Source organism: Protomyctophum bolini (genome assembly GCF_963924005.1).
Source record: "Protomyctophum bolini genome assembly, chromosome: 2".
NCBI lineage: Eukaryota > Metazoa > Chordata > Actinopteri > Myctophiformes > Myctophidae > Protomyctophum > Protomyctophum bolini.
Genome location: NC_137863.1, coordinates 36,405,415 through 36,418,918, shown reverse-complemented (window position 1 = coordinate 36,418,918; position 13,504 = coordinate 36,405,415). Strand labels below are relative to the sequence as shown.

Genomic DNA, 13,504 nt, shown 5'->3' with positions numbered 1-13,504 from the left:
ATCACCATTCACTTCCCTTAAGCGTGAGCGGAGAAAGACAGACAGATGGGCCATGCTAGGCACACAGCCGATGATACCTGAGGGTGCACTGGAAGTGTTAAACAGAACATTTAGCACTCCTCCTAGCAAAATGACTCACAACACCGTCCTGTCGTGGCAGTTTTCTCCAAGGTGTGCTCATATTATGCCCCACCCAATCAATTTGTGCATGTATTGATTGCGACCGATCGTGCATTTCCCCATTTTCCCATGGGAGCCGGCAGCCGGCGAAAACTAGAGTTCTTAACAGGCCCGAAAATTAAGATCTTACAAGTATCTTAGCTTCATCAAGTATGCCTGGTTTGCCTGGTGGGTGGTGATAGGTGGTGAACTGAAGCTGCACGACAGTTGTTGTTGTATGATAAAGGGGAGGGGTTAGGGGAGGGGATGATATTGTGACGTGACTATATCACAGTTTTTTTCATTGGCACGTTTGACTGTCAAGGTTTCAGCCTCCAGGAAGAAACCCTAAATACAGGGAAGGGAAGACATCATAGCACATAACAACTACACTAAGGGGTCTAATGAAGTGCTGTCACCTCATAAACAGGAAAAAATACAAAAATCATGGCACTCCATCTTTAAATAATGGACAAATGCATGCATGTGCTTCCGTGTGCGTGTGTTTCAATGCCATAATGTTATAACGAGAGGAATGTTTACTTTACATAGATTCTAGGTTTGATGTTTAACTGGTATCCTTTACATAGATTCTAGGTTTGATGTTTAACTGGTATCCTTTACATAGATTCTAGGTTTGATGTTTAACTGGTATCCTTTACATAGATTCTAGGTTTGATGTTTAACTGGTATCCTTTACATAGATTCTAGGTTTGATGTTTAACTGGTATCCTTTACATAGATTCTAGGTTTGATATTTAACTGGTATCCTTTCTTTGAAGCACTACATTATTCTCTTTGCACTCTACTCGTGTAATTTATCAGTTAGTTGACAGGGGTTCATGCCATTTACTCTGATCTCGACCTTGTACAGTATAAGTCATTCTGGATAAGAGGGACTGTAACAGTAAATGTCCAAACTGTAATTGTAATGGCAAATTATGTCAGCTCAAAGAACTAGACGTGGCCTGCCAAAACGTATAGTTCATGAATTGGATATTGTTGTGTTATTCTGCATAATAATAAGAAAGAACATCTCTTGGATCAAGATCGATGTATGTTATTGATTTTGACATTTGCATATCTACAGTATGACAGCCTTGAGCTGCACACCCCAGAGTGACCTCGACTTTCACCAAGTCAGTATTTCTCATCATGCACTAATGCAAAATATTAAGTGCTTGCCCCGTTGCCCCGATGTTAACTCGGCATTCGGAACCTTTGTGCATTGTATTAGTCCGTATTTTTCAATACTACCGCCCATTGAGGAATGCAGGGAATTAACCTCCGACAGAATCCGACAAAGACGGGATTAAAGCGCATATCTATTGAAAAATATGGGCTAATACACATGCAGCAGGGTTTCTGTATGTCAGGTTAACATCCATGCAGTCAGCACTTTATATCACTTTATATCATGTACGGAGAAGTACAGGCTTTCCGTGCGGATGTCCAGTGACAATTTGGGGTTGCAGACCAAGACCATCATACAGTAGATGATACGTAAGCTAAAAACTCGATAAAATACATCTATGATTGATCCAAGGCTAAAGGGGGATGAAACCACCCGCTTCGAATGTGATCAACCGATAATCAACGATCTTACTGCACGTAGTCTGGGAGCCTACAGGCTGCGATTAGGAAACACAGAAGTGACTGCACTGCTCCGTGCTTGCGGTTGTGTTTAGGTTATAGGGTATGAGGTGGGTTGTCGTTCTCAGTAGGCTCCCAGCACGCGCAGTAGGCCGATAAGATCGTCTTGATAAGTAACCTACTGGTGATTATCGGTTGATTTTAACTCGAAACCGCTAATGAAACCCTATGGACGTCCTAGGCATCAGAAGTGTTTTAAACACGGACAAGAGACCAGACAGACACAAGACAAGTGTCTGATATACAGACATATAAGATAAATACCAAATCCATGGCTAAAGAAGTGATTTTCCACTGCTTTATTTATACAATACATCATGGCCGTGACACGTGACAAGAATTGCAGATCTGCAAGCTCACAATGTGTCGCATCGCTTGTAGATTGGCTGTGGATATAGATAGATTCTAGATTGTAGCATGGCATGAGCCTTATAGATCGTGTATTTTCGGCACAAGATACTGTCGTATGACAAATGATAAATTAGGTTTAACACTGCTAACACAAGAGATTATTTCATTCTGTCCTGTGTCTTTGATGAGACAATTACAGCAGCACAACAACATGACAATGGGACGGCTGGTGAATCTCTCACTGCAGTCTGCAGAACACATTATTCACTCATAATCAGCCTCAAAAGAAGTGAATTGTTGCACCAATTAGTAATTCAATTTCTTATTAATCACATGCTTAGTTGTATTAATAATTCATATCGCATAAGTGGCCAGTTGAATTTCTTAAGTATTTTTAATTGGGCCTATGCCCATTATAATATATTATTTCCAAAGATATATTTTTTTCTTTCAGAAATGGACAACTGTGCAATTGTGTAAGTGTTGTAGGTAATTTGTGGGTAGACAAGTGGGACGTACGGTAAAACAAAAGACAACGAAAATAAAAGGACAATCTTGCCAAATATAGAAGGATTGTGTGCTACGGTGTGGTGGTTTCAGAAAATGGATTGAATGATATTCACTAAATAAATGAATGGATAAATGGATGAATGGACGAATAAACAAACAAACAAACAAAACAAATAAAGGTGAAAGTTATTGTGTTCAGTGACATACCAAAGACTATGAGGCGAGTGTGCGTGTCCGTGGAGCCCAGAGGATTCTGGGCCGTGCAGCGATACATGGAGCCGTTGAGCTCCGCCGGCACTCTCTCCAGAATGAGCTCCCTCCCCTCTTTCTCGTTGCTGCCGTCCAGCAGACGACCCCCGACCCGCGTCCAGGTGAACAGTGGCTCTGGGAACACCTCGTTCTATCAACGATACACAGGTGGGACGGAGACCAAGAGGAACGCAAGGAGGTTGAGAGACACAGAGAGAGAGAGAGATACAGAGAGAGAGAGAGAGAGAGAGAGATGGGGGAGAGGAGGAGTGGGGGTGAGAGGGCAGCAGTGGCAGAGAAACGTCTTGTCGCCAACAAGAGATTAAGAGAAAAAGAAACATGAATAATACAAGCTTCGATTCTTCTCTCCCCAGTGCAACGGCGAGTTAACAGCATGCATTAATAATCAGCTTTTCGCTTTCTTTTTTTGTTCAGTTATTTTTTTTGTTCAGCACATTCTCGAGCCCTCCAGAGAGTCCCCATATCGACATGCATTTGAAAAAAAAACCCAACTTCTTGAAGAAGTATTCCATTCATATCAGCGAGCAGACATATCCCTTCCATAAGATAACTTAATAAAAGGCTGAATGTTGTTATCTAAGGAATAAGTATCGCCCAGACGCCCCCACACACTCCGCCATGTACTGTACACATGCCACATTCTGGCACAGCTTCACCACTGGATACTCTGAGAATAAAAAAGCTGGAATATGTGTTATTGAAGATATCTTTTAGTGAAAAGAGAGAATGAGGGGTTATGGCACTCAACGTCTATTCAAGGGGAACATACTCCATTGGAACATTGGGAGCACTTGACACATTGAATTGAAAATAAGTGTCGTGGTTAACAGTAAAGTACATTTACTTAATAGTAGGTACGGTACATTTTGTGCATGTACTTTACTTTTCTTGGTGTATAGCTGTATTGAAATGGATATTTATGACTTTCACTCCACTACAAACTCCATTACAAAGACAAATATTGTAGTACGGTAGCACTCTATATACAGTAGTTATAGAGTATACCACTGTTAGGTTCTTAAGCTTACATATGATTCATGATGACTATTTTTATGTATTTGATGTATTACCATATTTTGTGTGTCTGCTAAATGCCTAAATTGTAAATTGTAATCCTATATTAAAATTTGCTTAAGGGAGGATGGACTGGCGGGCGGGCCAGCAGGCGGACAGAGTGTCCCTGGAGAGTGGGTACTAGGAAACTGTGGGCATCAAAATGGGAATACTTCTGATGGCATGCGTATTACATTCAGAAGATTGTTGCCCCCATCCAAAACATTTCCCCACAAATTCTATACGTTTGTTTAGGTTAGTTCTGTGAGGTTAAGGTTATAGGTTTAGGCAGTTTAGCGTCTTCCCAAAAAATGGTGCCCATATTTCCCTAGTATGTATTCCTCAAGTCTCTTGAAGGTAGGGGGCCAACTGACATGATACAACTATGTGTTAGTTAGTCTGTCTCTTGCAGGTGGGGGGGCCAACTGACATGATACAACTTGCAATCAAAGGCCACATTCTGCTCAGACAAAGCAAGGTGATCTATTCTGGAGGAACATGTCATGTGATGCAACAGATTGAAACTAGAAAGGGGTGCTCCGCTGAGCGAACTAGAAAAAGTGCAGTGAAACTTTGCACAGGTCTCCGCCAGGTCAGGTGGTTTATTGTGGGACAGCAATGTTTGGAATTTGCCAATTTCAATGTAATAATATGACAAATCTGATGGATCCGTCTTGATCATTTGATTATAGAGATAATGTGTAATTTGAATCGGACGCTGCGTTTATTATTTGCAGCATTTTCCACTCCTCCAAGCTTTAGATGTCAATCTTAGCCAATCAGGATGGAATATGAAAAATCAAACAGATCCATCACATGACTATGATCATGTGTACTGATTTGTGTGAAAGTTGGATAAACTCTTAATGAGTAATATCAAAGAATGTATTTAAAGTCGGTCTCCTGCTGGCGATATAAAAGGCAGATGTGAAAAATCCCAGGCAAAGGTTTTTCCTCTGCCTCTAGGGAGTGGGCACAGTGACACAGTGCAGTTAAAACACAAATCGGCACCACCATGAGACTGATGTGAACATTTTAAAGTGGCATTTCTTCCTCTGCCTAGTGGCAATGTATGTAAAATGTCACGGGAATCGCATGGACGGAATGACGGACGGCGGTACGGACGGACGGACGGACGGACAGGGTGCAAAACATTGTCTCGGAGGGACAAATATCACTTCTGCGACATACACGGTGCAGTTAAACATTCCACATTTGTGGCACCCCCTATGGGTAGAAGTGAAAGCACCTTTTGTGCCCCCTCAACATGGGATTAATGAAATGTATTTTTGTACAATTCTAGCCCCCTCACAAGCCAATTAAAGCCAATCAGTGTGAAATATAAACGATTGGTATGATACATATTCATCACATGAGTCCAGAGATAATGTAGGCTATGGTAATTGCACGAGTTGGGGCAGTAGTGTTGTAGTAGTAGCATAATAATAAGGGTAATAGTAATAATAATAATAATAATAATAATAATAATAATATATGCAATAGGCCTAATTGACTAAGTTTTGCCAGAGTGTCATTCTTGTGACTATACGGGTATAGTGGATTGTGTAATCTTTTTTAAGTGCCATAATAACATGATAATGACGGTAGTGAAATTAGTTTGGTGTTCTGGGATAGTTTGATAGCAAAAGGTCAGGTTAGGGTAAATACATACAAACACATGCACAACCACAATGAAGGGCCCAACTTCCTTTCTTCCTGTCACATATCCCCAATGGCCTAACCAGAGCCCAATTTAAAAAGCTCTATAGACTTTATTTATTTTTAGTATCTCTCTCTGTGTGTGTGACTGTGTGTGTGTGTGTGTGTGTGTGTGTGTGTGTGTGTGTGTGTGTGTGTGACTGTGTGTGCGTGTGTGTGCGTGTGTGCGTGTGCGCGCGACGCGTGCATGCATGCACGTGTGAGTCAGCTCAGTCAACACACACACACTGCAGGATGCTCGTGCATAATGCATTAAGTAGAATTTTACATTACAATGACCCAATTCCAGTGCATTCACCTGTTTAGTTTACAAGTAGAAACTGTTATAAATGCACAATTATACTGTCAAATAATGAAAACATCTCTTACTATGGTGTAACAGCACAGTGTAATCAGAGTTTTCATTATGTACTTAGCACAATATCCTTGCAATTACGTTCCCACAAGGTTAACCTGGGGCATAATACACTGGAATCAAGTTCAACATGAACTGCATGCTACCATTTCTGAGAGAAAACAGAGGTACAATAATAATGCATATTAAACACATCAATTTATCTACTTATGAAAACCCAGAGCCTCTGTCCAGTGAAGGATAGGAGAGATTCCTAAGCCTGTTTATAGTAACCATTCTTTTTTATTAGTATTTGTTTTGGGGCATTTATGCCTTTATTTATAGTAGAGTACACTGAGAGGACTTGGGGAGAGACTGAGAGATGGGGAGTGACACGCAGAAAAGGCCGTCGGGATCGGGATTCGAACCCGCGGCACGCGCCTGGTGAGCCTGGACCTCTACATCAGTGGCCCAGGCCTTATACTAAGAATGCTTAACACTCTTCAAAGAATAAGAAAAACGTCAGAGGGTGGAACTAAACTGTCTGTCTGTCTGTCTGTCTGTCTGTCTGTCTGTCTGTCCAGCCTGCACCAGGTACGGCACATTGTTTTGGAGGTAATGAAACTGAATCAACCCCTGTCATACCACATCACTGCTAGAGATTACTGAAGCGGTGTCTGAAGACTAACAAAGATGATCTGTGCCGTGGACCATTAAGAATCAGGATTAGCATTTTCCAATAAACAACGTCAGTGTGTCAACTACGCCACAGAGATCAGTATCATCCGGTATGATAGTATCAACAGAACACACTATAGGGACATTTATTTATAGGGACATTTATTTATTTTTTGATGATTTGCAGCACAAAGGCAATTTCAGGGCAGTCATACTAGCTGGCATAGACTGGATGCCTGTCGGCTTAGAGTAGTGACAGACGTAGAAATAATACTATGGAAACACCAGAGAATTCAATTATTCATAAAGGAATGGATTTGGTTATAAGGCCCTGAGGCCATGTAGAGTACAAACTAGGAACACACATCCTTTGAATATACTTTTTGTTTTTGTTCCATATCTTACAACCTGCACGGCAGGTTATATATTACATTCCAGCTCACTCAAAATTCCTATTTCGAAAGTTAAACATAATTTGCAATTTAATTAGATATCCAATGGCATGAATGCATAACAGATTGAGCAGAATATAGCGATTGTATATTCTGTATGAATGGTCGGTATAAAAAATAACTCCTCCTATCCAACACTGAACTTGGCTCTTGGGTTTCACATGACCCCATGCACTTACCCCAGGCGATCCTACCTGGAATCCTTGCACAGTGATGCGCACCGTGTCCCCTACCTTTGCCCTCGAGGGGGACATCAAAAGTTTAGGGCCCTTAGGAGCGGCTGAAAAAGGGAAGAAAGGGGGGTTGGGGGGCACAAACCAAAACCATCAGAATGAGCGAACCCTTACTGGACACCTGTGTTACTAGAGGAGGGAGAGAGACAAATACAATTTCCTGTCAATTAAGGTTATGGGGCGCGGGGCGAGGGATTCGTGCAGGTTCTTTCATCTAAAGGGCTGTGGCGGATTTATTCCCCCTTGGAGAGAAAGGAGACTAAATTGGGTATATACTCATTACTGGAGGAGAATGGGAGCACACCGGGTGGAGTGTGGAAGCAATGAGATAAGGAACACTCGGGGAACTAATTCCCTTGTCTTGGAGCAGACAGCAGCCCCCAGATAGCTTCTGTGTGGACCCTCTGAAACAATGGAAGGTTGAAGCGATATGGGGGGGGGGGGGGTTTCGCCAATTCCATGAAGCTGCTGACGGTTGTTATACTGTGTAAAGATACATCTGATTTTAATTTTTATAATGATATAAAATGGTAAGTCATCCTTCACTGGTAAACCTCAAAATATACAGTATTGCGTATAGAGTTATACCAAGAAAAGTACCATGGATTCCCGGGAGTGCCGGGGGGTTAAATTGGGCCTACATAAACTCGTTCTGCATCGTTTGAGTTGATTAACAATTGCCCCCCAGATAACCACATCACACACCGTGTGATTCCATATGTTAGACATTGGGTTAAAGCAACAGAGAGATATAAGCTAAAGGCATTCTTATCAATAACAGCTATGAATGCACAACCCATGAGTTCCCCAATTAATTTGGTTCAAACTCTTAATATAAATCATCGGGCTGCTTGTGTACATTGATGAGTTAAACTAAAAGCATAAATAAATAAACAGATAAATGACCTTCGTTTTTAGCCATTAATCAAGCTACAAACTGTCCGCTGTGGCTAATGAAGCATAGCCTTTTGTCTTAGCCAGCCCCTGACTGCAGGCTTGCATCAGCCTAATGGATTAGGAGTTCTGTTATCACATTTGTAAAGGGGATTGAAAATGTGCCCAGCTCACATATATCAAGTCTATGGATCCTTTCAGGAAAAAAGAAAACAGGAAAATCTCCCATATTTGATTCCCAGGGCAGCAGCGGACCTGAATTGAGGTGGCCGTGTCTCCCTACATGGTGTTAGAGGCTTTTTGATTGATTGATTGATTGATTGATTGAAGTATGTATTAACAGTTTGCAGAATTACAGTACATATCAAGCACAACTCAATACAAAAACTGACGACCCAATAAAGCACTACACTTGTTTACAAGAGGGTCCACCTTGTTCAATTCATCAAAACATTTAGAGACGTACAAATATACAGTTCTATATAGCCAAAGAACAGGACATCATCATAAATGGAGGTAAAAAGGGAAAATAAATCATACACAGTGAGGGGAAAAAGGGGTGGGTGGGTGGGGGGGGGATTCAGATTTTCCTGGAACCAGTTTCGAATTGCAGCCATCCGTAGGTGCCCTTTGAGAGCGGTTTTGAAGGAGTCAAGGGATTTGCATGTCTAAATGACTGTTGGTAGGGCGTTCCACAATTTGGTGGCATATAGAAGCGAAAATAATTTAGTTCCTTGTTTGTGCCGAATCGGGTTGCATATGATTTGTTGAACTCCCTCTGTTGTGGGTGTGGACTTTAAGGAAGTATTTAGACAGGTACATGGGTATCTTGGTGGTGTATCGAATCTTGTGGACCAGACCCTTGCAAGATTCTGTACTCTGTCATCAACCCTAAGCCATTCCAGCCTGTCAAAGTGGGCAAGGCCCAGGGTGAGGTGGGTTCGGGGAGTGCAGAGACCAAGTATTAGTAGTAGTAGTAGTAGTAGGCAAGCGCAACAAAAGCCATGGAGATATTACATTTATCTTTTATATTCCGGGCACTTAGCTGACACAGACTTACAAGATCGACTAAATAAACTTCAAGTTTATTCGACAGCGACATTACAAGAGACCAGCAGTTAGGAGAACAAGGTACCTGGCACAAATTCCAATACATCTGGTGGTAAGAACTATTCAATAGACTGTGCTAGGGAAATAAATGAGGAATGGCTCTAAAACAAGAGAGACTTATATTTTGAATCAGAGTGGATGTCTAAGTGCTGGAGTTATTGCAAATGTTCAACACTAAAACAGTGACATGAATTAACAGTGAAAACGGACTTATTTCCAGCTAAATCAAAGCAAACTGCCGCTCTATATTAGTATTTACATTTTGGCAAAATCACCAAAGACAAAAAGTGAGCAGTTGATTGTGCACCATGCTGGAGATGGACTACACGTCAGGTGCAAGTATTTTGTCACTGATGACGCCAGGCGCCATCAGTGCACCACCTACACAACACACACACAAACGGATGGGTATTTTTTAAATATTTGTGTAACGCGTCACATGCAGCTTGTGAGGCATATGGCTGGGGATGGATGATGGCTGATTTCTGGGAAAGCCTCCAACAGCGACAGTTGGCGTTCCTACGTCACCACCTTTGATTGGGGACACCATGCAATGTGAGGGACCTTAACACAGTGCTCGCTGTGGGTGAGGGGCCTCGCCAAGAAAATGAGCCCACGGTCCACATGAGGCCCGTCGCCCCAGAGACTCACCCTCTCCAATTTACAAGAAGGAACAGTTATCACTTCAGGAAAGGGTCACCGCACAGACGTGACTCCTGCAAAAGCGACTTACGTCCCCAGGTAGCGCTGGGTGTGCTTTAATGCCGAGCCAAAACCACCAGCAGGTCTGCCCCGCAGCATGACAGTCTTGTGTGGCTGGAGATAAATGTGAAGGTAGACAAAGGCAACCTGCTGTATTAGCTGGTTGGCTGATTTTGCATTGAAAGGAAAAACTGGGGAGGCGCTAAGAGCCAAAGCTTAACTTATACTGCATTGTACGATGGTGTCATTTGGCAAAAATAGCAGATGTACAATCTTTATCTTATTTTACTCACTTTACAAACCAGGATTACTGTATCTTGTGTACCGGTATGTTGTATTCTTTTTAAGGGCCAAGCCCGAAGGCATTTTGGTCCCTTATTATATTTGTCTGTATTTTTCTTCTCCTTCTTCCGCCAAAAATTGCAGTTCTGGCTTAACCGTGCAGTTGGTTTTTGCAAAACTTGGCAATATGGTAGAGGGCTATGCCAAACGGTGAGTATGAAAATTCTTCTTCTGCCCCTAATACATACTGTACATGCAGTCACATTATGAAGTATGGTAGAGGAATAGCGCTGAAACCAGTCTTACTCCAATTGGCCAAAGGGGGCGCTATAGCAACCGTTTTAAATTTTTTATTTGAACAGGCATAACTCCTGCCTCGTTTGGCCAAAGATGACATTGATCAATTCTTGATAAAAAGCTTCCAATATATTATTTAGGCCCCAAAATCTATAAATATAAGGTAACCGGCCGGTTCCACGCGCTGCACAAGGTGCCCTTTTTTCACTTGAGCACCTGCCCCTCTAAATGTCACGCCACTGCCGCTCAGTTCACATAGATGTGATTTTTCTTATTGCTTGGCCCCGTCTTATCGCTGCTTGCAGCTATATATAATATATATATGGAATATGGATGGAATTATAAATCAGGTTTAGTGTGAAAGGCGTAACTGCTGAGCGAATTCTGTATCTATAGTCTTTTATACAGCAAGCATACTAGCTGGCCTGTGCTAAAGCAGAAGATATAATGAGAATCCTATCCTATGAATATGGAAATGATCTACAGGTGAACACAGATAATGAACACAGATGTGGTGTGCACGGCGCGCACACATTCACGTCACGTGTGGATGCAAATTATGCATACACGCATCTGCTTACCCATAGTACCGTTATATGACTTGCATGCACATTACACCAATTCAAAGATGAATTGTCACAAGCAAGCAGACAAAGACACAGACAGTGATATGAGTTGGATCTGCGTATAGGCACCAGACCCCTTTTCAAAGAATTCTACCTTTGTTATTAGAAGCTGCTGTCAAATATAAATGAAAACAAAAATAAATCCCACCTTAAGCTCTATGTAAATACAGAGGCATTGGTTTCAATTATTAAAGTATATACTGCTCAGCTCACAAATTAAAAACTGGGAAGATGGCGAAAAACTCAGGCTCTGCGCCTGGAGCTCATAGAGGTGTACAGTAGCATAATAAGAGATGGGTAGTTGAGTTACAGTACATTTAATCATAATACTAAATATACAGTACTTCACTTTTACTCAAGTAAAGTACTGTATATTTGTGCAGATTATATAAGCATACCGGTACTTGCATTTTTACCCGGTATATTTCAATACACATTCTTTGGTTCTGTCGTATGACTCTTGTTTCACCAATACATTTATTTCTGTGGGAGTAACGTTTTCAAGTATTATTTCATCAAACAAACTAAATAACACACCGACAACAAAATGTCTCAGAAATGTTTTGACAGAGTGTGCCATCCTTCAGTGGGGACAGAACAGAATTCATTATATTTTCTCCAAACAAAGATACTATAGAATATAACTAAATATCATACACGATATAGAGACACCTATAGCCTGACAGAATCGCCAGGCTCATTTAAAAAATATAGAAATGTCTATGGGATTTTTAATGGGAAAAGATTACCCTGGGGATGGTGGACTTCAGTAGTGGACTCATTTAAATACCTCTGTGTCACAATGGATCCGGAACTTTACTTCATATTGATCTAACAGTTAAAAAAAAACACATGGCAGCCTGTGCTCACTCTACCCGTCCATCAACTGTTTCTCTTTTGAAGTGAGGAAAATATTTATTTCTCAAGTACTACTCCACCATTGTAGACTATATGCCGACATTGTGGGAGAAGGGGAGCAAGCTAACTGTACCTGTATATGTCCTGTGTATTTGTACAGTATGTTATGATGCACCTATGTGTCTTTAGTACTGCTGTAATGGTGTAGTTGTATGTATAATAGGACCCCCTCTAAAACGAGATGCTGCATCTCAAGGGGCCATCCTCTCAATACAATTCTGACAATACAATTCTGACAGTACTCTATAGTCTGCCTTAGTTTATACTATTTTTAATGATTGCATTATTATTGAGTACTGTATGAGTAAACATAGTTATTTATTTGATTTAAAAGCGATAGGCCTATACAATTACAATTCCGGCATTTAGCAGACTCTCGTACATAGCGACTTAGTCGGGCTTACAAGTGCGATTTGGAAAGTCAATAAAGTATCTAGTCAATAAACAGGGTAAAGAATCACAATGCTCCTTTCTCTCTCTCTCTCTCTCTCTGTCTCTCTCTCTCTCCCTCCTCCACTTTAGTCTCTATCTTGACAAAATGGACTAGTTGAATGTACTCTCAATCAGAGTTATGTATACATTGTGTGATATTTATTTTTGTTTAATATTTTGGTGTCAGCGTGTTGGCACAGGAAATATTATAATGTATTGTAAATTGTGTCTGAATAATCCCGTAAGGGATGGGCTGCGAAAGGCAGTCAGACACGGAAATAAAATCATCAATCATTCATTCACATAAATATAGAAGTAAACAAAACAAAAAGGAAAACTTAAGTTAACAAAGAACCTAGCCTCTGTATAAACAATAGATATTGTTTAGGTGGGCCATGATTTAATTTTAAGATAAAATAAAAGTCAGTCCATCAAGTACTGTACGAGTATGTCCCTACCTTTCCTGTACACGTGTCCGCACACACCTGCATGTGTATGCGTGTGTTTGTGCATGTCATTGTGTGTAGTGTTGTCATGACAAAAGGTGGTGGGGCTGAGAGAGAGAGAGAGAGACAGAGAGAGAGAGAGAGAGAGAGAGAGAGAGACAGAAAGTGTTTGGCCGAAACATTGTACTTGATGTACTGACCCTTCTTTTGCTTAATGTTTGTTGGAGCAAAGCTGTTTTGCCATTTAATTTCAAAACTCTACCCAGCTCTGCCATAATGCCATAGCATAATTATTATACTGCATGCTATTGGCATTGTGTAGCACAATATGAAGAGGGGACTTCTAAGGCCCAGCGCTGGCCCACATCCATTTGTATGTCATGCA

General features: G+C 41.2%; 1 protein-coding gene across 2 annotated transcripts in view; it reads right to left on the bottom strand.

Annotated features, from left to right (window-relative positions):
- Positions 1–13,504, bottom strand: part of igsf21a (immunoglobin superfamily, member 21a) — a 241,920-nt gene that overhangs the window by 8,803 nt on the left and 219,613 nt on the right. The window contains exons 7-8 of one of the 2 annotated variants that reach the window (XM_080776203.1): positions 7,359–7,459; positions 2,881–3,073 (exon numbers count right to left, since the gene is read on the bottom strand). In XM_080776203.1, coding sequence (XP_080632329.1) covers positions 2,881–3,073; positions 7,359–7,459 — 294 coding nt within the window. The remainder of the gene's footprint in view (positions 1–2,880; positions 3,074–7,358; positions 7,460–13,504) is intronic. The other variant, XM_080776202.1, reaches the window with a different exon arrangement.